Source organism: Martes martes (genome assembly GCF_963455335.1).
Source record: "Martes martes genome assembly, chromosome: 13".
Lineage (NCBI taxonomy): Eukaryota > Metazoa > Chordata > Mammalia > Carnivora > Mustelidae > Martes > Martes martes.
Window position 1 is genome coordinate 39,898,929 of NC_137901.1, and position 25,115 is coordinate 39,924,043.

The following is a 25,115-nucleotide window of genomic DNA, read 5'->3' on the forward strand; positions in this document are numbered from 1 at the left end:
ACATTACTTAGTATGATTATCAGCTGATTATTCTTCATAATGATTATTCTAAAAGACATACTGTTTTTATTTAGAAAGCCTCATTATCTATAGAGTGTTTGTACTTCTTGGAGACAAACACAATGTGTCAAATCTTCCTGCAAAAGTTGAGGATAACAAAAACTAATAACCCTTTAGGATCTATATTGGGAAAGGAGAAAAACATTACTCGACTTTCCTGGCAGGATTGATTGAGAGACCTGACAGATATAAACATAATTGGTAGATCTGGACTGAATACACAGGAACAGTAAAGATAACAAGCACTTTGTGTGTTAGCACATTGAATCCTCACAACAAACAGAAGTGAGAGGCTAAGTAATTTGTCCAAAACCATGTTAAGTGTCAACCTGTAGGATCATCAAAAACATTCTAACCCAAGAAACTAGGCTTCTTTTGTATCTTCTGTAACCCCCCTTTAGTTTCTGTTGGTGCATTACTCAATTCCCAGGAAATAGAATGCTTTGTAAAATCCGCTGCCTACAAAATGCTCTGGAAAGAGAATATTCTCCATGCAGCTTAGGAAAAAGGTCAAATAAGAGCTGTGGAAGGCCACTGCCTCCTCTTACCTGTCTTTCCCCAGTTATAGTGGGGCAGGGTGGGGCAGGGTGGGGAGAGCCAGTTTTCAGTTTTTACCTAGATTGGCACCTGTGAGTGCCAACATTCATGAAAAGAACCATTTGCAATGTATCTAACGATTCACAAAAGCTACCGCTCAGCTTTTTTGTTCTGGACAAAAGAAAAGTTACTGTAGGTAGCAGTTGACAAAATTAAGACATACATATAAAAACCTCAAAACAATGTTAAGCAAAAATAGCCAGATATAATTTTTACTGTCCTTCCTTTTCTATAAAGTATAAAAAGCAGGCAAAACAACCTGTGGTATTAAAAGTTTGTGATGGTAACGAGTTATGACTGCAAGTAGAAATAAGGGGATTTATGGGATCCTAGTGATATTTTTTCTTGACCGAAGTTCTGATTACTGAGGCTACTGTTCACTTTGTGCACATTATCATGCATTATTTTGCCACACTGACAGATAATTTCTTTCATTCGCCTTTCCTGTGTTTCTTCTCCCTCTCCATAGAACAGCTACAATTCATCTGATAGGGTCTAATCCATATCCATTCCCAGGCCCTGCTCATTTTGAATTCTGCAATCGTATGTTCTTGACCATTATACTCTCAAGAATTCCTATTAACATAGGAAACTGTATGGTATAGTGAATGCAAGTTTGCCAGGTAAGTACATAATGGAATACACACATTTATCTTTCTCATTTCAAGGGTGGGAGTGTGGCAACGGTCACCTCTCTCAGCCCCTGGATTGGACAATTGCTGTCAGATTAGAGGGGAAATGCAGGTGGTAATACTCATTTTTTGGGAGGCTCCTGTATTCTTTTAATTTCTTAACATTAACTCCTTCCCATTCCACGCTTTTTTCGTAATTGTACTGCATAATCAGAAAATTATATTGACACTAAGTGGTATCATGGAATGAGTACTTTATTCATGTTTCTATCATCAGTTTTATACTACATGTATTTACATGTTTTCTGGGTCACAAAGGCTAAAATGTCATCAGCTCCTCAAAAGGTTTATTCTTTTGAGCAGCAGCCATAACAGATTTCCATAAAAGTTATGATTCAATGAAGATTATAGTTAATACTTCTTAAGCAACCCAAAAGGTATATGATATTGTATTTGGCAAGATGTTCTTACAACCCTGATATCTTACTTAAGGGTAACTTCTCCACATAAAAGTGTTTATTAACCAGTTAACTAGCTTTCTGCCTGGTTGCTAACAGGACTTGAAAATCTTGCGGCATATAGCACTTGACAAATAGCCTTATAAATTGATTAACATTTGAAATAAAGATAGAATAGGTTTATAAAGTTAAATGCAACATATAGCATCAGCATGTGGTAGCTTTCTCCTAACCACTTTTTCAAGAGCAAAATAATGAGTTATCTCCTACACGTCTTCCAGGGTGAGTTATGAGAATTAAATGCTATCATGTTTGCCTCTAGACAAAATTTTAATTAGACACACAAGTAGGAGAAAACCACTTTTAATTGAAAAATAAAGCAATACATCTCAAATAAGACTCTGTTTAACAACATAAACTGTAACTTGCTGAGGGAAATCGCTTTCCTAGAGGTGGTATTGTGAAATTTGGGTATCAGCAACCAAGTTTCCCTCCTTTATTTTGACTCAGCTATAAGCATATTAAAAATAAGGACTTTCTCATTAATTTAAACTGTAAATCTGTAAAGCTTGTCCCTATTCCTAACCCACTGACAAAAGGTGAGATTAAACAAACATTTCCATACTGAGGAGTTCCCAGGTAATAGCAAATAGGCAATATTTTCTTTAAGAAAAGTTTATAGGAAAGACACACAGACTATTATTGATATTTAACTAATCCACAAACTTCCAAACACAATTTCATCAAGATGATCTCTACTACAATTTTCCTTTAAAGAAGTTCTCAAATCTCAGAATGGTTTAAAACTTGATATACTGGAAGTATTAACTTTGAAAGAAAGTAGTAAAGTTATTGCTTTAAACTGGAAAAACCTATGGTCAAAAATCTTTTTAAAAAGAGTTCATTAAACAGCTATTCTTACAATTACACTCATGTAACTGCAGAGAAAATGTTCAAGCACATAGTAAACATCACTCTTTCGAATGACAGAACCAAGGCATATGCTCATCAAGATGTATGGCTTTTTTGGTGATTGTTATTACTACCATAGTCATTGTTTGACTGAAAAAGGTTTTTACAAAACTCCACTTCCAAAATTAACATTTTTATTAAATCAAGTTAAAAAAAATGTTCACTGTAGAAAAGTCAACAAGGATTTTAACAAAACCAAAATATACCCTTTCATACAATATATGTATATATTAGCAGCAAACTACTTCTGAGATTTTCTTTTATGTTCTTTTAGTTATTTTAAAGAAAGCATAAACAATGCATATTAGTATGGAATGTCAGCTAATACACACTTCCTCTTTCATTCTGTAATTTAGGCCTTCTAGTACAAGTTATTTTATGATTCTTATTAATAAATACTAAGAAAAAACCCAGTGTTGACTAAGAAGTAGTGAAACAGAGTGGCTGGTAGCATCCATCTCATTACTTCACAGTCATGCATTATCTTTGAGAATAACAAATGAGCACCATATAAACAAGGTAATTATGTGTGTAAATTCAACTTTCAGGTTTAACAGTAGCCAACTAAACCACTTAGCATTTGGCCGTTACTTTTTAAAAATTTGGTGATATAAAAAATTTTAATCAAATCAGATATTCAATCCCATATTGCTTGTCCATTTAAAAAATCTTAATAGAAATTCTGTATATAACCTGACAAATTGCATGCATATGTGTGTGTAAATACACATAAAAAAGTGTATGCATATATACATACACATCTTTAGCTTTGAATGAGTTTCTAAACTGAAATGAAACCAAACCTCTCATTTAAACATACCTGTAGAATATGGTATCACCAACTGGGAGTTTCTAATCAAAGTTTCATCTTAGCTAAAGAGAAATACTGGCTAGAAAATTTTGAGGACAAAGAGCTATAATTTGGCTTAATATACTTTAGGCTTACAAATTAGTCGGCCAAACAAACAAGATCTGAAATTACCAACCTCCCACCTAAGAAATAAATTTTTCTCTTAGTATTTCCTTCTAAGGCAAAAAGGAAATACCTTTACAATGAACTTTCACTTTTTAAAGAATAGTTATAATTATTAAAGAAATCTCACTAGTCTTCAAAAATACTAAACATTATATAAATACAATTTTCTTATAGTTGGATTCTTCAGCTAGAATCTGTATTAAAAAAGTTTCCTTTGGATTGTTTCATTTAGCACTTCAAGTCTCCATTCTGCAACTCTGGTAACTGGCTCAGATTTAGTAGGTTTCTATCAATCACATCTTTCAGAGTGTGCTACTGTGTGTTACCTGTGTACGAGAACGTCCATGGGAGGAACTGCACCAAATTCCAAAAGCAACATAAGGAAAAATTTAAGACTGTGTAATATAAAAAAAGAGAAGTACAACATGGAAATCCCTTTTGTCCATTTCAATATTTTTAAAGATAATGTCCTAACTTTCATTTTTAACTTATCAAAAAGATGAAGTTTTCATATGGCCCACCTTTATTTTTTAATTAAAAAACTAAATCAATAGACTGAATTACTTTTATTAATATACACGGCAAGTTACTGAAACGGTGACTTCATGTAGTTTTCCCCTTAAAGATGGCACTTGCAGGTACAAAGATGCAGAGATGTCTACAGCCTTCAGATGTTTACTTGAAAAGATTCTTCAACAGCAGTTTGATACTGGGTTTCCTCATCTAGCTGAAGATTCTAAAAACAATAACATTAACATATCAATAGGAAAGACATACTCCACTACTCAATACTTTGCCCAATATATTAACACACTTAAAATGGTTTATGTTACAATATATGCTATCCTTTAAAACATAAGACTTAAATGTCTGAACTTTAGTAATTAAGTTCAGTTGTAATTATTTAAGTATAATTGATAAATAACAAATTAGGATCAGCAGAAAATGAAATTTGCAAGTTATAGTGCTTTAAGATGAGGTAGTTAATTAAAAGTACAGTTAAAGGTAACCCACAATTTTAAGTGATAATAAATTGTGTCATCTCTAGAAAAGAATGTCAAATTATCTAAAAAATTTAATTTTAAAGAAAACAAGCATTTGTTGAATTAAGAGAACTAAACAGCAGCTTCTTAATCCTAACATGAAGCTAAAAACTATAGCTTCCTCAATCTTAGTTACACCACCCACCTTCACTTAATTCTACTTGCTATCAGTTATGTTCTATGGGTTTGCTGTAAAACGGGCTTCTACTTGACAATCTCGAATAATTAAAATTACATACTCTCCTGTGGCAAAATAAAACAACTGGACAATTGATCAAAATAGATCACAATATCACAATAGATCAAAAGCGGTTCATAAAATATATTTTCATTTTTGCAAATCATATTGTCCACAGTAAAACTTTCTTAGAGAATTTAAGAATCTGTATTTCATAAAAATGTTAAAATCATAAAAGTACACATGAATTTTACATGTTTGAGGTGTTATTTTAAAACAATATAACTAAAAATGCAAATTCCACAAAATAAAAAAACATTTATCAATAATGATATAATTTCAACACTGGAGAACAGAGAAAAAAATAAATTCTGTTCATGTCATTGTCAGAATTGCACATGCCTGTGCTTACCTAAACTGGAAAATAAGTATCAGCCATTCTTTATCAGGATTAATATTGAATTAGACATGGTTTTAATTCACTGCAGTTGAATAAAATGTAATTTCACAATAAAACAAAAGTCATCTAATTTCTTTAAAAAATTATAATGACACATTTGGGAGGTAGAAAGTAACCCCATTTTTGCTTTAGGGATCTTTTTTATATAACTTCTCTCATGCCTGTTAAAGCGATTGTCTAAGACCAGAATCTACTCAATCTGGCTCATTTTTAACAAGGATGTGGGCACCTGGCTGGCTCAGTTAGTTGGGTGTCTGCATTCGGCTCTGGTAATGATCCCATGGTCCCAGAGTCCTGGGATGGAGCCCCCTGTAAGGCTCCCTGTTCAGCAGGGAGCCTGCTCCTCCCTCTCCACCTGTCCCTCCCTCACCTTGTGAACTCTCTTGCTCTCTCATTCACTCAATCTCTCAAATAAAATCTTTAAAAAAAATAATGTGTCTCATATGTAGATATGAGAAATCTATTATAATAACCAACTTATACTACATGAGAACAACATTCTCCTCCATCTGTTGTACCAGTTTCACTTCTCTAAGTAGGTATAATTATCCCTTAAATCCAGACAGTTTTCACATAAATAGTCATTTTGTTCAATCTGGGGGTTTGCTCGTCTTACATTAATTATCTCTCTAGTACAGGAGGTAAACAGTAAATTTAACTTGTACCACTTCCACAAATATAGAACCGAAGTTCACCTATATTATTATATAAACAACCCTGGGGTGCCTGGGTGGCTCAGTCATTAGGCATCTGCCTTTGGCTCAGGTCATGATCCCAGCATCTTGGGATCGAGCCCCATATGGGGCTCCCTGCTCAACAGGGAGCCTGCTTCTCCCCCTCCAACTCCCCCATGCTTGTGTTCCCTCTCTCAATATCACTCTCTGTAATAAAATCTTTTAAAATAATAATAATAAAGAAAGAAATAAAAACAATAGCTTGTCTCAAAACTCAAGTCTAGACTGAAAAAGTTAATTTAACTTGAATATTTACAGGGTATTTTCTTAAGCTTAAAGAATTTCACTTACCACAAATTCTCCATAATCAAACTGATGTCTTTGATTTAGATGACTAACGAAATTTCTAGTAATCTGGCTAGGATCTCCCCAAGGAAGAGACACACAAATAGGACATGTCTATGAGAAACAGAATGTTTTAAATATAATGAAAATATCCAAACATACTAATTATTGGAAGTATTAAAACAACACAAGCTTATGTTACTGAAAATGTCTATATAAAAATCATTTCTGGGGTGCCTGGGTGGCTCAGTGGATTAAGCTTCTGCCTTCAGATCAGGTCATGATCTTAGGGTCCTGGGATCAAGGCCCGCATCAGGCTCTCTGCTCAGTGAGGAGCCTGCTTCCCTCTCTCTCTCTGCCTGACTCTCTGCCTACCTGTGATCTCTGTCAAATAAATAAATAAAATCTTTAAAAAAAAAATCACTTCTAAGGTCCAAATTTCAAGAGATCATCATTTCCTGACCAAAGTACCTCAGATAAATTATAGTAATCTAACACAATAAAAAAGAGATATACACTCTATTATTTACATCTCTGACTACACAACTATTTGAACAGAAACATCACAGCCAACCTTTAATAATGCCACAGTTGCTATCATTAGCCAGTATGTAATCTCATTTGAACCACAAATAACTATAATCACTATTAGCTTAATTTTATTTATAAGTAAAATGAAAGTGAAGTAAACTTCAAATCATATCCTTAAGGTTTTAAATGAAGGACATGCTAAAAAGTGAATGGATGATACATTCAAATCCAGTAAGAAGAAACTTGGTAATTGGACTCTAACCAAAGTTTGTGCTGTTTTGAAAATAATGCAGAACAAAAATTGGCCAATGCAATATAAAAACAAATCAAATATCTTAAATGTGAGATTTTTTCCTGGAGAGATCTTTGGCAATTGTATTTGTTTATTAACTGACCGTCCCTTAATGAACAAAGTAGGTGTTGTGTCTTCCTTAGTGCTATGTAAGAGGTTAAGTGTAGTCTCAGTAGTTACTGAGACATATCTTTCACAACTTTTCTAGCACAACCAACTAAATCTGCTTAGAAATACCTATAATCCTTATTTTATTTATGAAATGTTCTTTCTACTCTTATCTCTGAAGAAAATATATATCAAAATGTACAGCTGAAAAGTATCTCTTCCAGCTGTTTCTCCTGTACCATCCACAGCTGAAATCACTTACCTGTGCAACTCATGTTCCAAAAGAGGACTTGTAGGACCATTAACACAATGCTGGAATCCTCCAGTCCACTGTCTCCCTCATTCATCAAAAAGGTCTCCCCCTTTCTTACACAGCCTCAAAATGGCATCAAAAAGATATGTATGCATCAAAAAGAAAGTATGATTCTTTTCCTTCGGTGCTTTATGCATTCATATACTAGATTCTGCAAGGATACAATTAAAAACACCTACTGACTTTATTCTTATTTATAAATGCTTTCACCTGCAACAGGTCCACCAGGCCAGATCCAGTTGCCTGAATCCTACAGATTAAGAAATTGAGAGGTCCCAGTAGAGGTTGGTTCTGCCATTCCTCAAATGAAAATCCCCAGTTCACCTTTCATGATTTCACTCTCCTCCAGCCTATTCTCTTACATCACCCTTGTAATAACCATCTCCCTTTCCGTAAGTGAGTTAGTGGAATTTTAAATATCTCATTTTGCTTCTGGTCATCAATTTTTTGTTGACAAAAGTCTACCTTATTGATAATGCCCCATCCAAATTTAAATCAACTACTTTCTCTTATACACATGAAGTAAAATAAATGCAAGAGCATATTTAAACAGAAAACTGTCTTTAACATAGGTACTTACCACAGGAACTATCTGAAATAGGTGATTACTGTTACAATGATCCAGTAAACGCTGTCTGGTAAAATTTGATTCTTGACACAAGGGACACTTAAAGGTAGGATGCCCAGAAGAACTATAAAATAATTTTAAATGAAATGTACTTAAGGTGAAATCGTAACAAAAATGATGCTTTCCTATTCGTTGACCAATTATTTTAAGTTTCTTTTTTTAAAAGTATACTTATTATTCAAAGATTTCCTCATTTTGCAAAAACTATTTTCAGTAAATGATCTACAACGGATGTTCCCAAACAATCCCAGTTTACAGTACCCTTAAAATGTTTCAGTACATTTTTTCGTGGTGCCTTTGGCCTAAACAAAAACAAACCTAGCTGCCCCATATGTTAAGCAGTTACATCCAAACAACTTAAATTTAGTCATTTGTGTAAGGCCAACAGGTGTCTCTGTAACTCTCCTCAAAGTTGTAAATACCCTGTGGTGTCCCATATCTAGGACCTCAAAACTTTTTATTAAAAAGATTCCCATCAAGGTCAGATCCTTAGTCTATCCCAGTCTCTAGGAATCTAACATCCAAAATTCATAGGAAAAGTGAAAAACAAAAGTGTCAATCATCAGAACAATCAACATTTCAAAACATTTTGAGGATCATGCATCACTGAAGTTTAATACCTCAGAATTTCAGCAAGGGACAGTTTAATACTGACATCTCTACCTAAATTATGCATGGAAGAAACCTGACCACAGTAAAAGAGGAGATCTACACTATTCTAAATTAATGTGATTTGTAAAAGCATCTGCAGCATTTATTTAATTGCTAGTCTAGCATTATGTCTGATGATTTCATTTTATAAAAAAATTTTAGGGGCACCTGGGTGGCTCAGTGGGTTAAAGCCTCTTGGCTTAGGTCATGATCTCAGGGTCCTGGGATTGAGCCCCACATCGGTCTCTCTGCTCAGCAGGGAGCCTGCTTCCTCCTCTCGCTCTGCCTGCCTCTCTGCCTACTTGTGATCTCTGTCTGTCAAGTAAATAAATAAAAAAATAATCTTTAAAAAATATTTCTAATTAAAAAATCTATTATAAAGTGACAGATATTATGTACTAAAGTAGTAAAATTTTCAAAAGCTTACCTTGTATTCTCTTGATAAGTTTCTGTGTTATCAGATGTAGATGTTTCACTCCTATTACTTAAGAAGAATAGAGGGGGGAAAAGTTAATACCTCAAGTAAAAAAGCACATTACAGATTCATTAACTTGAATTGCTAATGAAAGGACTAGTCTGAATTTTTTAAAAGCCTGAACGTCAGGATGCCTGGGTGGCTCAGCCAGTTAAGCATCTAATTCTTGATTTTGGCTCAGGTCATGATCTCAGCGTTATGAGATTGCACCCCATGTAGGCTCTGTGCTGGGCACGGATCCTGCTTGAGATTCTCTCTCTCCCCCTCTTTCCTCCCCCACTCGCACATGCATGCCCTCTCTCTTTAAAAAAAAAAAAAAAAGGAAAAAAAAAGCCTAAATTTCAAATAGTTCTGAACTATGAAATAATTATAGCATTACGTTTTAAATAAATTCTGGTAAGAAAACTGCTTATTATATCTTTATTTACATCCTTTTCAAATTAGTTTATGCATTTACAAATATATAGAGAATATAGAATTTTGCAGAATTATCTTAAATCCCTAGCATGATAGTATTTCACCAGGTTCTTCAGACTTTCAAAGAGACTCTTCTACCTAGACTACCTAGTTTTTGAAAGCTGAGGTAGAAGCAAGAATCTGGGGGCGCCTGGGTGGCTCAGTGGGTTAAGCCTCTGCCTTCGGCTCAGGTCATGGTCTCAAGGTCCTGGGATCGAGCCCCGCATAGGGCTCTCTCTGCTCAGCGGGGAGCCTGCTTCCTCCTCTCTCTCTGCCTGCCTCTCTGCCTACTTGTGATCTCTCTCTGTCAAATAAATAAATAAAATCTTTAAAAAAAAAAAAAAAAAGAAGCAAGAAAGAATCTGTGAACTTTCCGACTTGTAACTAGAATGTGGTTTAAAGATGCAGCCTCCAAAGCAGAGTAGTTTTAAGAAAAGATTTAAATGTTCATTATGTTCATATTTTCCAAAAAAGGTACTAGACTTTCCAACATTTAATATACAGAACAATTTGACATCTTCAGAGGGACCCTGTCCTGGAGCCTTATGTCAAATGCAGTATTAGAGAAATCCAGAGGGAAGAGTGGGTATGTTCCAAATGGGGACTGTCACTTATGCATTACAGAATATCATCAGAGTGGTCAATTTTATAGAAACAAAGCCTTTTAACAGCAGAAACATTAACAGAAATGAGACAGGTAGTGGGCAAAGAACTGTACCATGCAGAAGTCTGCTTTTTATCTCAATACCAGAATTAAAAGAGTTGTTAAACCTAGAAAAATGCTTATTCACTTTTTTTTATAAAACAAAACCGTTACGGGACGCCTGGGTGGCTCAGTGGGTTGGGCGGCTGCCGTTGGCTCAGGTCATGATCCCAGCGTCCTGGGATCAAGTCCCACATCGGGCTCCTTGCTCGGCGGGGAGGCTGCTTCACCCTCTGCCTCTGCTTGCCACTCTGTCTGCCTGTGTGCTCGCTCGTGCTCTCTCCCTCTCTCTCTGACTAATAAATAAATAAAATCTTAAAAAAAAAAACCGTTACTATACTAGCTGCCTAACAAATGTTCTTTTCTTTTTGAATTTTCCTTTTTTGATTTTTCATAATAAAGCTACATACAACAAGGCTTATTTAGTATAGACACCCTCCCAAAGACCATCCCTTCTATGAAAATAACCATGTTCTCTCTCCACACACATCTATCCAATGCTGAGCCAGCAAGCGAGCTTCCCAGTTTTCACACCAAAGAGGAAACTAGTAAACCATTATTTTCTGTACCTTTCCAGCAGATACTAATCTGTCTCTTCAGGTAAAGGTGGCATTTTAACAATGTGAAGACTAAACACCTTTTTAAAATAAATTCAAATTATGGAGACTGCATTTATTAAAGAGATGTTATGAATTTGTCACTGAAAACAGTATGTGTCACCTATTTTTTAAAAATCTCATATCTGTATTTTTAAACTTGGTAACAGATTTTTCTAATTGTTTTTTTAAATCTTTTTAAAATCTTTCAAATAGGGGCGCCTGACTTGCTCAGTAGGTACAGCATCTGACTCTTAATCTCAGGGTTCTGAGTTCAAGTCCCAAACTGGGCATTGAGCTTACTTAAAAAAATAAAAAATAAAAAACAAATAAAATCTTCCAAATAAATATAATCACTGGGTTTTGAATGTATCCTCTAAAAACACTGTAACGACTTCTGGTTGGTTTATAAAAACAACTGTAACATTAGGGAAGATGAAAATTTCAACAAAGCTCTTTTGACATTTAATGAATGGAACTGAAAACTTTAGTAAGCTAAACCTATGACATACTTCTTCTATTTGGATCTATAAGCTTTTGTATGGTAAGTATCTTTTTCAGCCATGACAGTCAGCAAAATCAGTATCACTGTAAAAAGAATTTAGTTTCAAATCTTTGATTATGTCATAGTGTTAAACTAAGATTTAAAAAAATTTTAGGGGGCACTTGGATGGCTTAGTCAGTTAAGCATCCAACTCTTGATTTCGGCTCAGGTCATGACCTTGGGGTAGTGAGACTGAGCCCTGTGACAGGCTCCACGCTCAGCAGGGAGTCTGCTTGAGATTCTCTCCTTTCCCCTCTCCGTCTACCCAACTCATGCACGTGTGTGTGTGTGTGTGCTCTAAGTAAATCTTTAAAAAAAATTTCTAGAAAGTATAGTCAACAATATTGGTTTTAGTAAAAGTATTAATAAAACATTAATAAAAATATCTCATACCATTAAGCAAAACTTATTTTTAAAGTAACGATTTCATCTTTAGCTCACTTAAATTTTGTATGCTTTAAATGTACATAAAGTATTAGTACTGTAAAATACATGCATGTTTTTTATTATTTTATTTTATTTTTACTTTAAGATTTGTGCATTTATTTTAGAGAGAAAGAGAGAGGGTGAGTGAGAGCACAGGGAGAGGCAAAGGGAAAGAAGCAGTTTCCTGCTGAGCTAGGAACCTGATGCAGAGCTGGATCTCACAACCTGGAGACCGTAACCTGAGCCAAAACCAAGAGTCAGACACTTAACCAACTGAGCCACCCAGGTACCCCACATGCATAATTTTAAAATAAACATACATGTACTAGGAATGCATTCTTTATTTTTTTCACTGATGGGGTATACAACCACAAAAGTGATTTAAAACATTTTAATATCAAATTTAATGCCCTTTTCAAATGCTTTCTCCCTTCCCTCTCCCATTACAGTTCTCTATTTTCCATTATAACTGTCATTATCATCACTCTAGCCCTTCCTAATCATCCTGTACCATGTCTGGGCTACTACTGGTAGCCTACTCATTTACTCCAGAAATGCATGAGTGGGTTCAACAACAGAAAATCTATTACTGGCACCATATTATCAATTAAAATTTTTAGAAGATCATTTCATCTGATGCACAATAACCATTCAATAGGATGCAACCTCCATAATGGAAAGAAAAACAAAAAAAAATCCTGATTGTTCACAATGCTTTTAAAAATACAAATGCCTACACCTTAAGTACCAGAATATCTGGGAATGGTGTCAAATATATGTAAGTTTTAATTCCATAAAAGATTCCATTTTGAACAGAACCATTTAATGGGGATATCTTAAATTCAGAGTGATATCATTATGACACAGATAAAAAATACCTATGTTAAAAAACTACAGTAAACATAATACTTAATAATAAAATTTTAGATGCATTCCCACTTAAAATCAAGAACAAGAAAAAGGTGCCTACTATTTACTATTGGATAGAGATCCTAGTTAATGCAATAAATTATGACATGAAGCACTAAGACATAAAATTACATTAAAAAAAATTTTTCCACATAGTAAGTCCAAGAGAATCTACAGGTAAATTATTTGGAACTATGAGAACTAATAAGTCAACAGTTGCTAATACAACCTTAACGTAAAAATCTGGACTATTCCTACTCACTAGTAATAATCACTTAGATTACAAAACAGGAAAAAAAGATCCATCTGTATACAACAGAAGTTTTACCAGGAAAAGATACAACAAAACATATTTACACATGCTCTAGATGGAATTCTTTCAGCACATTTTTTTTAAAATGCTCTTTTAAAAAAAGAGATGGGGCACCTGGGTGGCTCAGTCGGTTAAGGGTTTGCTTTCAACTCAGGTCATGATCTCAGGTTCCTGGGATGGAGCTCCATGGCGGGCTCCCTGCTTCTCCCTCTCCCTCTGTGCCACCTCCGCCCCCCACACTCCTGCCCTGTCTTTCTCAAATAAATAAAAAAAAACTTTTTTAAAAAAAAGGGGGAGAGGGGTGCCTGGGTGGCTCAGTGGGTTAAAGCCTCTACCTTCAGCCCAGGTCATGGTCTCAGGGTCCTGGGATTCAGCCCCATGTCCAGCTCTCTGCTCAGCAGGGAGCCTGCTTCCCCTCTTCTCTCTCTGCCTGCCTCTCTGCCTACTTGTGATCTCTCTGTGTCAAATAAATAAATAAAATCTGTAAAAAAAAAAAAAGGGGGGGAGCAGGGGTGCTTGGGTGGCTCAGTCACTAAACATCTGCCTTCAGCTCAGGTCATGATCCCAGTGTCTGTGGATCAAGCCCCACATGGGGCTGCCTGCTCAGTGGAGAGCTTGCTTCTCCTTCTCGAGCTCCCCCATGCTTATGTTCTTTCTCTTGCTATCTCTGTCAAATAAATAAAAATCTTTAAAAAAAAAATCACATTAAAAAAACTGGGGAAGACAAGCTATATTTCTAGCAGGGAAAATCAGGATCATATGATGTCAGTTCCCTACAAATCTATGATTTCAATGAATTCAACCTCTATAATGCTTCTGATCAAAATCTCTACAGAGATTTTCAGGAGACTCAAAAGTCTGATCCTAAAATTTATATGGAATATCAAGGGGACAAGAACAGTAGAAACAATTTTATAAGTAAACCAAGGAAGGAAATTTTCCTTACCTGACATTAAAACTTACTGTTGAAGCAATAGTAATTAAGATAGCCTGATATCAGAGAAATAAGCAAATGAACAGAACAGAACAGAACACAGAGATGTGTAGTACTGAAATGGCACTGTAAATCCGTGAGAAAAAACTGACCCAATGAATGGTACTGGGACAAATGGCTAATCACATGGGGAAATTTTGCCTACCTCACATTATACATCCAAAATAAATGTGAAAAGCAGAGCTTTAAAATGTTCAAAGAAGAAAATATCTTACAACCTTGACATAGGAAAAAATTTCTCAAGCATGACACAAAATGCAAAAATCATAAAAAATTATATATATATATACATATACAAATAAAAGTATCACATTTTTGTTTGTCAAAAGATACTATAAGACGACTAGCCAAAAACTGAGCAAAGACATTTGCCATCAGGAAATAAAAGCAAAAACAGACAAGTAGGACTACCTAACTTAAAAAGCTTCATCACAGCAAAGGAAACAACCAAAAGAGTGAAAAGATGACCTATGGAATGAGAGAATATATTTATAAACCATGTATCTGATAAAGGGTTAATCTCCAAAATATATAAGGAACTCCTACAACTTAACAGCAAAGAAACTACCAACCCAATTACAAAATGGGCTAAAAACTTGAATAATTCTCCAAAGATGAGATAGAAATGGCCAACAGGTATACAGAAAGATTCTCAAGGTCACTAATGAACAGGGAAATGCAAATCAAAACCACAATGAGCTGTCATCTCATACCTGTTATGACAGCTATTATCAAAAAAGCATATAAGACAAGTATTAGTGAGGGTGTGGGAAAAAAACTGGAACCTATGTACACTGTAGGTGGGAATGAAAAATGTTACAACCACTTTGGAAAAGAGTAGGAAGGTTCCCCCTCAAAAAACAAACAAAACTACCATATGATTCAGGATTCTTACTTGTGGTTATTTACCCAAAACAACTGAAATCAAGATCGTGAAGAAATATTAGCATTCCCATGTTCACTGTGGGGCTATTCATAAAAGCCAGGAGGCAGAAACAATCTCGTGAATGTATAAAGACAAAAGATATGAATAGATAAAGAAAACGAAGAAAATGTGGTATATACATACAACTGATTATTCAACCTTAAAAGGAAATCCTGAAAATGACAGACAACATGAATGAACCTTGAGAACGTTTTAAGTTAAATAAGCCAGTCACAGCACAAATATTCCATGATTTCACTTATATGAACTATGCAAAATAGTCAAACTCGTAGAAGCAAAGAACAGAATTGTGGTTACCAAAGACTAAGAGACAGTGAAATGGGGAGTTACTACTCAATACGTATAAAACGTTAGTTATATGCAAGATAGGTTCTAGAGATTTGTTGTACAACACTGCGACAATAGATAAGAACACTCTATTATACACTTAAAAATCTGTTAAGAGGATAGCTAGCTAGCTCATGTTAAGCATCCTTTCCAAAATTTAAAAGAAAAAAAAAAAAAAAAAAAGGAAAGGGGCCCCTGGCTGGCTCAGTTGGAAGAGTGTACAAATCTTGATCTTGGGGTTGTGAGCCCCAAGTAAACAGAGATTACTTAAATAAATAAAACATTTTTAAAGAGGAAGAAAAAGAATTAAAATTATGTATGACTATGCCATTTAATGCTAAATCAAGTTGCAATACTCCTTAGAGCAAAATTTTCAAAATACTGAAGTATCTCATTTCTAGTCTTTTAAAAATATGAAGAAAAATCCCAAAGTCTATGTTTACATGTTTTACAAAACGGCAAAAAAAAAAATTTTTTTTTGAGTAAAAAAAAAATTTAAAAATATATATATATACTTGTAATGCATGGAATAAAGGATTGGCATCTACAGTATATAAAGAATGTTTATAAATAAGGAAAAGTCATTTTATCTAATACTTATACCAGATTCCTTAATAAGGAGTTATTTAGCTATTTAGTTATTTAGCAGGGCGTCTGGGAGGCTCAGTTGGTTAAGCGTCTTGATTTTGGCTCAGGTCATGATCTCAGATTCACGAGATTGAGGCCTGCATTGGGCTCTTCACTTGACATGGAGCCTGCTTAAGATTCTTTCTCTCTCTCCCTTTCACTCTGCCCCCCTCCATGTCCCATATACACATCCTCTCTCAAGAAAAAACAAAAACAGGGGCGCCTGGGTGGCTCAGTGGGTTAAAGCCTCTGCTTTCAGCTCAGGTCATGATCCCAGGGTCCTGGGATCGAGCCCCGCATCAGGCTCTCTGCTCCGCAGGGAGCCTGCTTCCTCCTCTCTCTCTGCCTACTTGTGATCTTTGCTGAATAAACAAATAAAATCTTTAAAAACAAAAACAAAACAAAAGAAAGTGATTTAGCTACTTAAAATGTTCAACATCTTGGAGAGAAATCTGTTAGGAACAACCTACGACTGCTTGTAACTTTCAGTCTCTGTGAAGAGCTGTATTTGGACTAAACTCTATGCACTTACTGATATCTACTGATGAATATTTTCAAAGCGTCAAAATTAGTAAGAAAAGCCTACAACCAGACCAAACAATTTCCAAGGAAGATAAAATGTGTCTGGTATCTCAATGATTATATGCATCTTTCCTCCCTCTCCTCCTCTTCCTCACTTCTAGTGGCTAAAGAAAACAGCATACACTCTTATATGTTAACACCAGAATTGGTGTTATAATGCAATAATGCAATAATTTTATTAAACATCCTCTAACATTTATTACTTTATATAAATAGTTATACCCTGAATGATCTGACTGAAACTAGTGGGCTAGTTTATCTTGGATTATTCAACTGGAAGTTAAACTGTTTACATATATAGAAAAGGGGACTGTGTCTGTTTTACTCATTCCTGTGTATTCTAGAACATGTAGAGTGTGTCCAGTAGTTTAGAAGTACAATAAATCTATGCTGAATTAATAAAATGATCTACGGATTTATTTTGAATTTTTTTTTTTTTTTAACTGCTGAGAAAGGTACATGCAGACACCACTTAAAGAATTTCCACAGCCGGGTGCCTGGGTGGCTCAGAAGGTTAAGCCTCTGCCTTCGGCTCAGGTCATGATCTCAGGGTCCTGGGATAGAGGCCCACATCGGGCTCTCTGCTCAGTGGGGAGCCTGCTTCCCCCCGCCCCCACCTGCCTCTCTGCCTACTTATGATCTGTGTCTGTCAAATAAATAAATAAAATCTCTAAAAAAAAAAAAAAAGAATTTCCACAGCCATGAAGTTCAGAGTTTAAATCATCCATTTGTACTTACGAGGGAATACTGAAAACTGTATTCTGAGAAAACACCAGCTCTACTCTTAGGTAGTCCTTTGACTCTGCCACAAAGAGGTCTTAATAAAGCAATGAATTTTCATAAAATGCCACCAAATCCTGCTTAGCTGTTAATTACATGGTTCTGTTCTTAACCAGCAATATAAAATGTATCTGTTCTCCAGTAACTTGACAAAGAGTAAGACCTTAAATTCTCCAAACTGAGCTGTTTATAAAAAGCTTAGCTGCTAGCAATGATCTTCATGGAGAACTGCATGAATATACAGATCCTCTCCATTCTACCAACACACCTAGATTAATTAAGCCAGAATATCAGAGAAAAGACCCTGGAAGAAAGTTTTAACAACAATAAGGCATTATTATATGCTACCCTGAAGAGGGCCTTTAAATTACAGCCCTATGTACTTTGTTTTGTATTTACCACAGGAAAGATGACATTTAACCGCACAGTTTTCTTTAAGGGTGCTATGGGCAAAATCATTTCAGTATCATTTCTTTTAGTATCAGGAATAGCTGTGTTTTTCATTAGAAACATGTTGTTTACAATATCACAGACAATGTTAATAACATAATGGATGTTTTCTTCTTTGTACTAGCTACTTGGAGGCTATGAAACATAGCTGATAGGATATTACAATATATTTGGCTACTAACTGAAATCTTTATATGCTGGGTATCTTCTGTCCCTCCAGATCTTCTCTCCTCCATTTTTCACCATGCTTTGTGTACTGAGAGACTAACCTGCATCAATAGGCTCCCCTCTCTGCTTCCCAGTTGGGTTCAGCCCAGCAGGCAATTGGGAGGGTAAAACAAAAGGAGAGTTAGGATATTTATTTCCCAGACTCCTTCCTATTAAAACTGCCTCAGCCGGCTGCATTCCTCCCAGCTGCCCTCTCTATACAGCTCACCTTCTCCAAGTTCTGGTATCTACTTCCTCCCCTCCCCTGCTTTCAGCAACCCAGAGTATATCCCTAACTACTTGTGATTTCCAGCTGCTCACATAGTGTACCCAACACCTTATTCTTTGAAAATAGTCCCTTTACTAAATTCTCCTCAAAATACCTAATTTGAGCATATTATCTCCCTCCTCCCAAGACCTTGACTATACTCTGGCTTCATATCTTCCTACTTCCTACATTAAAAAACAAAAACAAAAACAAACAACCTTCTTTTCCTTCCTTCACCAATTTCCTTACTAATAATTCATACACAAACCCTATTTTTCCATTACAATTAGAATTGTGCATAGGACATAAAAATGAGTAAGACCAAGAAGCCCATTCTAGATTTTAAAAAGAAAGACAGTAAACAAATAAATATAATAAAGTCTTAGAGGACCTAGATGGAGAATAAAGAAAGGGCATACCAAAAGGAAGAAATTCTAGAGGTCAGGGAAGATTTTACAGAGTGATTAACACTTGGTCTAAATCTTCAAAGAAAAGAAAAAGTCCACTGACTGGCAAAGTGTGGGTTAGGGTGGTGGGAAAAGGGACTACTACTTGTAAAAGTATGGAAGTGAGGGAATGATGAGAGTGATAATTAAAAACTACCATTTTGGAGCACCTGGGTGGCTCAGTTGGTTGGGCAACTGCCTTCAGCTCAGGTCATGATCCCAGAGTCCCAGGATCGAATCCTGTATCGGGCTCCCAGCTCCACGGGGAGTCTGCTTCTCCCTCTGACCTTCTCCCCTCTCATGCTCTCTCTCACGCGTGCTCGATCTCTCTCTCTCTCTCTCTCTCTCAAATGGATAAATAAAATCTTTAAAAAATAAAAACTACGATTTACCAAGCAAGGTACAATTCAATATGCTTTGCCTTTATTAACCTATTTAATGGCTCCCAACCCAATAAAGTACTAATAGTATTATTACCATCCCCCCTTTTAAAACAGATGAGAAAACTAAAATACAGTTTCTCGCCAAGATCATACAATTAGTAGACCCAGGTAGTCTGACTCCAAGGGTTCATTTTTTAAAACTGCTAACTTATACTGCTTCTTAAGGATGGCAAGGAAATGGTACAAATAATTCAATATAGCCAAGACATATGATATAATGATGGTTAGCCAAGAAAGAGAAAAGCTAAAAAATGCAAGGCAAGTGCCAGATCAGAAAGGGCTTTAGAATAAAGAATTCTGTCTGATAAAACAGTTGTTGGATTTTAGATCATGAAACCTCTTGAGAATCTCAACATTCTTCCCCCAGAAAAACACACATACACAAAATATTTGGCAGTTTAGGTAGTTCACAGAGTCCTTACTGGCCCATGCAATTCAAAATGAGAAACACTGCTATGAAATCACAATAAGTCATGGACAAGGTACAAGGAGGAAGGTATAAGGACAGGGAGAAAGAGATCAGAAGTGCACTTGTGAAATACCACTTTGGCAACAGCATATAGGACAGGTTAGAGGAGGACCACCAATAAAAAGACTACCGTAATAGTTCAAGTGAGAGATGATGAAGGCTCAAGCTAGGGAAGTGACAACAGTGTTAGAAGAAAAGCACAGATGAGGAATACTGCTGTCAGGAATCAAATTGGATCTGAGAGGTAAAGGAGAAGGCAACAAGACTTCTGAGGAGAAACTCTGGTCCTTTAACAAGCAGTGATTACACAAATCATACACACCAGCAACTTTGCCAAGAACTGGAGATACAGTGGTAAACAAGACAAACACCACCTCACACTTGAGAATAATCTATTCGGTTAATAACAAATTACTGAGTAATTACAATACAGCAGAAGTACAATAATAAAGCAAGCACAGGGATGAAGGAACCTGAGGAGACTTTTTTTTAATTACAAAACAGGAGTGACCCATTTCATCCAATGATGCTAAGTCAAGTAAAATGAGAATCTAAAAGAATTTTGCAGACTGGGCAATCAGAAAATTTCTAAAGACTAGAACAGTTTCATATGAGTAGAGAAGCCTACAGTACATAAGCCTAAGTACTTAAGAACGGTTAATTACTGAAAATTAGCAACACATGAAATGAAATGCTACTGAAATAAAATCTTAAGAGACTCTGCTTAATCCAGTATCCTGGGAGCCTTTCCACACTACTGCCAATACTGCCTTTCCTTACACAAAAACTATGTGTATACTTGCTATTATTGAGTGTTTAAAACTAAGTTAAAAACTAAGCACTTCGGGCGCCTGGGTGGCTCAGTGGGTTAAAGCCTCTGCCTTCAGTTCAGGTCATGATCCCAGGGTCCTGGGACTGAGCCCCACATCGGGCTCTCTGCTCGGCGGTGAGACTGCTTCCTCCTCTCTCTCTGCCTGCTTGTGATCCCTGTCTGTCAAATAAATAAATAAAATCTTTAAAAAAAAAACAACTAAGCACTTCATGTATAGGGATACATGCATAGATGGTAATATTACAAAGAAAAGTAAGGGAATGAATAACCTAAAAAGGAGAAGAGTGGCTACCTCTGGGAGTATATGGTTCAAAAGGATATGGGCTCACAAGGAGATTCTAAGACCCTGAAGAATGTTCTATTTTTTAATCTGGGTTATAGTGGGTAACTGGATATTTGTTTTATCACTATTTTAAAAATCATACATGTACATTTTGGTCACTACTCTGCGTAAAGTACATATCATAGAAATGTTTAATACATATACATCAGAGACAATAAGATAAAGCAAACCAAGATCTAGTTTAAAAAGGGGAGGGGACTAAAACAGAACTAAAAATTTAGTAGTACCACATCTTACTTTTACATGACATCTTATTATGAGAATTAAAATTTTTAACAACTCAATTTCTCAGATAGCAAATAAAGATTTTAGTTGAAAGGGATTTTCTTTAGTTTTCAAGTAATTTCAGTTGCAAAAGAAAACAGCCTTCAACTCTGTTTTTTATTTAAAGAAATGTAGATTTTTTTTCTTAGAATTATTTTTAAATAACATAAGCTTAAGTACATCATAAAGATGCTCTCCCAGATGCAATCTTACAGGACTTAAACAAGCTTGAAGACAAATGTTATAAATCTGTTACTTGGCAAAATACTTTAAACACACATACGTACCCCCAAACAAAAAAGACTTTATTACAGTTCTCCAAACAATTCTACTTCAACTATAAAAATTCTCTTTTTATGAATAAATATTGCTTACCTGTTCCCTACTGAATCTTGAGAGATCTGAAAGTTTGGAATGATAGAGGAAACACCATATTCATCTTGATACTTCTTACAAGATTTGTAATGATGTCTCATGCGATAGAATTTAATCTGTAAATTATTGATCAAAATGTAATGTGACTTTTAATTTCAAACAGAAGTTGTAAGATTTGAGATATTGTCAACAAAAGAAAAGCAAGATAAACATAACCAACCAAATATTCCATTTAATTTAAGTAAATGATTTAATTCTTAAGAAGCTGAAAATAAGTAATAAGTTTCTGTCCGTTAGATGCAGATGTGAACTCACTGCAAAAAAATATTAATAATTTTGTACTTGAAACTATGCTACTAATGATAGACCAAAAAAAAGTAAATTAAAAAAAAAGCAGTAATGGGTTTGCCTTATGGTATTGGGCATTTCTTTATTCTTTATTGCAAACAGAGTTAGAAAGTGCTTTTAAAAAAAAATTAGGAAAAAAAAAATTAGGTTCCCAGGTTAATACCTGGAACATTTTTCAGTTTCTCACAAAGAAGTAGAGCCTGAATCTCTCAAGTGTATTTTCTGGCTTCACTTCATTGCCCTGTCAGTTAACACCTCCCTCAAAGAGATGGAAAAGCAGATCTGACTTGTGTGAATGCATGAAAAAGCAACTGGTTTTGCTCACTGACTTTATTAGCTATTTGAAAAAGTAGCAGCAATAAATCCATAAATACATGGATATACTCAAAGCCTAACCACCCCTCACTACTTCACTCTCTCTTCAAATGAACAGAATAAAATCCAGACTGGAGAATTAATGCCAGTTACTTGCCAACACCTGATTTTCTCATCTGTTCCTTAAAATTAGTTTTCCGCAAAATATTCTGTGATTTTTTTTTTTAAACACATAAATAAACACAAATAAAGTGGGCAGCTAGAGAGCTCCTTGACTACATAAATCCATCTGGCCCATTTCTATGCACAAAATTGCATTAATGATGCTGTTACAATCACAATTTGTACCAGAATGGGGTTTAAATGAGTTAAATCCCAGTTTGTTCATTTCGTTCATTTAGTAGGTAATCAATGAGCAATTACTTTGAGAAAAATACCATGCTAAAAATTATGACAAATTCACAGACTGTATCTTTCAGTCTGTTCTCAATAAGTTTATGATCTATCAAGATCTATAATCGGGTTTTTTGGCCTTTCTACCCAATTTAAGTAACTTCTTTCTCTTCAAACCAGCACCTACCAAGAAAATTCAAATAGGAATTTGATTTTCAACCTTCATTTTCAAAGAAGAGCTATGTCGCATTTACTCTACCTGTTTTGCACAGCATCTGCAGCTACCAGAAAACTTCCTCATGATATTTTCAAGGTCTAAGGCCCGTTCAGGACATGCTCTCTCTCTTCTAGTCACATTTCCACGACAGAGGGGACAATGTATTCCGCTTTCTCTCATTGCAGTCAGGAAACATTTTCTACAGAAACTAAACCAAACATTTGTGACATGTTAACTACAGAAAAAAGACTTTATTTCTATGATTAAACACACTCAAGTAGTTATAGATATATATTCAAGCTAAATGAGTTAGGCTATTCATATGTACATAACTTGCAGAATTTTAAAAACTATACATGTATTTCTAGGAGTCTAAGGCTAATAATTGGGCTAAATAGGAATATAAAAGAAACTACACTCAATTATCCTTTAAACTTTTTAACATAATATATGAAAAGTAAGTATTAACACTTCGTAACATTATCAGAGGAAGCGTGGACAAAGGAATGACTGGCTTATCCTGTGTCATTTATTAGCAGTGTGATCTTAGGTAACACACTGAACAAAACTGGATCTCTATTTCCTCCCCTTATGAAATGAAAGAATAGACCACATCAGTTTTTGTCTCAAACTCATGTACTTTGAGATATTCCACAAGATATGAATAGGTCTACCACCAAACAGTGCACAAAATGATTTGGGAAATTCTAGGATAAACAAGTGAAAGGTTTCTCCGCTAATAAAAACATTAAGTAATACCCAAACTTTTGTTGTCAGGAAATATGAAAATTTCCCAAAACAGTGTGCAATGGAACAGAATCTGAGAAATATTTAAGGATCCTTCCAGCTCTAAATTTATGTCTAAACATTCTAATTAGAACCAAACTCACTAAAATCTTTATTTCCTCTCTCCTAACCCAATCAAATATCAAACTTGATCATTCTGCTGTTAAAAAAAAAATTAGATAAATCATAGCCATCTGCATTTGGGGTCCAGCGTACATATAAATTTAATCCAATCCCCTATAAATGCAAATATTCACTCTTCCTCCTCTAACAAAAGGTGAAAGCTTGTAGTATAACAACAGATCATAGAAAATGAGTTTCCTAACTATGTAGCATTGAACAAGTCACTTTTCCCCTCTACAATCAGCTTCCTCATCCATAAAATACCTACAGTTGAAACAGTTGTTCAAAGGATTAAAATGGATAATAAGTAAAATGCTTATCACAGTACTTTTGAGTTACAAAGTGCTCCATAAATAGTAGCTAATATCAAACACGGTATTTGATATGATTACCAATTAAGACCACAAGTTAAAATATTAAAAATATTCATCACAGTAAAAAAAAATAATTCATCAAGAAAATGCAAAGTAAACAAGGCTGAGATACCATCTTTCAGCTGTCAAACTAAAAACTAGCTTTAAAAATAATAACCACTGTTAGAAGATACATAAAGAAATGAGTACTCTGTGTTTCTGGGTAACAATTTGTCAGTACTTATCAAAATCCTTAAAGAGAGGACATCCCAAAAGTCTGAGTGCCACTTTCAGCTTTAATAATTTTGGAAAGTATGAAAATTACAAAGTTACAAAACTATCATTTGTAAGTTCAATTATTAAAAACTGAAATTTAATTGCCTATATATTTTGTAAATTTTGAATAATAAATGTTTAACTTAAATTCTTTGTTTTAGTCAGTGTTTGCATTCCATAATCAAAGGGACCGTAAAAGAGAAAAAAAAGAAGGATGAGTCAGAAAAAACAAAAACAAAAAAAGCAAGACCGACTGGAGCAATAGCCTCAACCATGAAAAGGTCTGCAGTAAGGCAGGGGTAGAAGAAACAGAGGATCTCTATTTCAGAGACACAGTGCTCAGTTTAACTGTGTATATAGGGAGCTTCCTATGTTAACAAAACCAACAGAATGTTATGACAATCGTGGGAAGATAAAAAAGATAAGCATTTCTAACCTAGAAGACTGAATAAAAGGTGACTGGATTAATCAAGTTAAGAAATATTGGAAGAGTTGGTTTGACAGAAGAAAGATGGGTGCAAGTTCAAAGCACCTACAAAAATCTCAATGCATGATATCCATCCATTGCAGTTGCAAACAACTGCAAATACGGATCTCGAAATTAGGGAGAA

General features: G+C 35.1%; 1 protein-coding gene across 3 annotated transcripts in view; it reads right to left on the reverse strand.

Annotated features, from left to right (window-relative positions):
* Positions 1–2,095: 2,095 nt before the first annotated feature.
* Positions 2,096–25,115, reverse strand: part of RNF138 (ring finger protein 138) — a 39,047-nt gene continuing 16,027 nt past the window's right edge. The window contains exons 3-8 of one of the 3 annotated variants that reach the window (XM_080821689.1): positions 23,009–23,174; positions 21,694–21,809; positions 9,346–9,402; positions 8,220–8,331; positions 6,402–6,509; positions 2,102–4,431 (exon numbers count right to left, since the gene is read on the reverse strand). In XM_080821689.1, the coding sequence (XP_080677815.1) occupies positions 4,363–4,431; positions 6,402–6,509; positions 8,220–8,331; positions 9,346–9,402; positions 21,694–21,809; positions 23,009–23,174 (628 nt within the window). In that variant the 3' untranslated portion in view covers positions 2,102–4,362. Of the gene's footprint in view, positions 4,432–6,401; positions 6,510–8,219; positions 8,332–9,345; positions 9,403–21,693; positions 21,810–23,008; positions 23,175–25,115 lie in introns of all 3 variants that reach the window. The other 2 variants (XM_080821690.1, XM_080821691.1) reach the window with 2 other exon arrangements.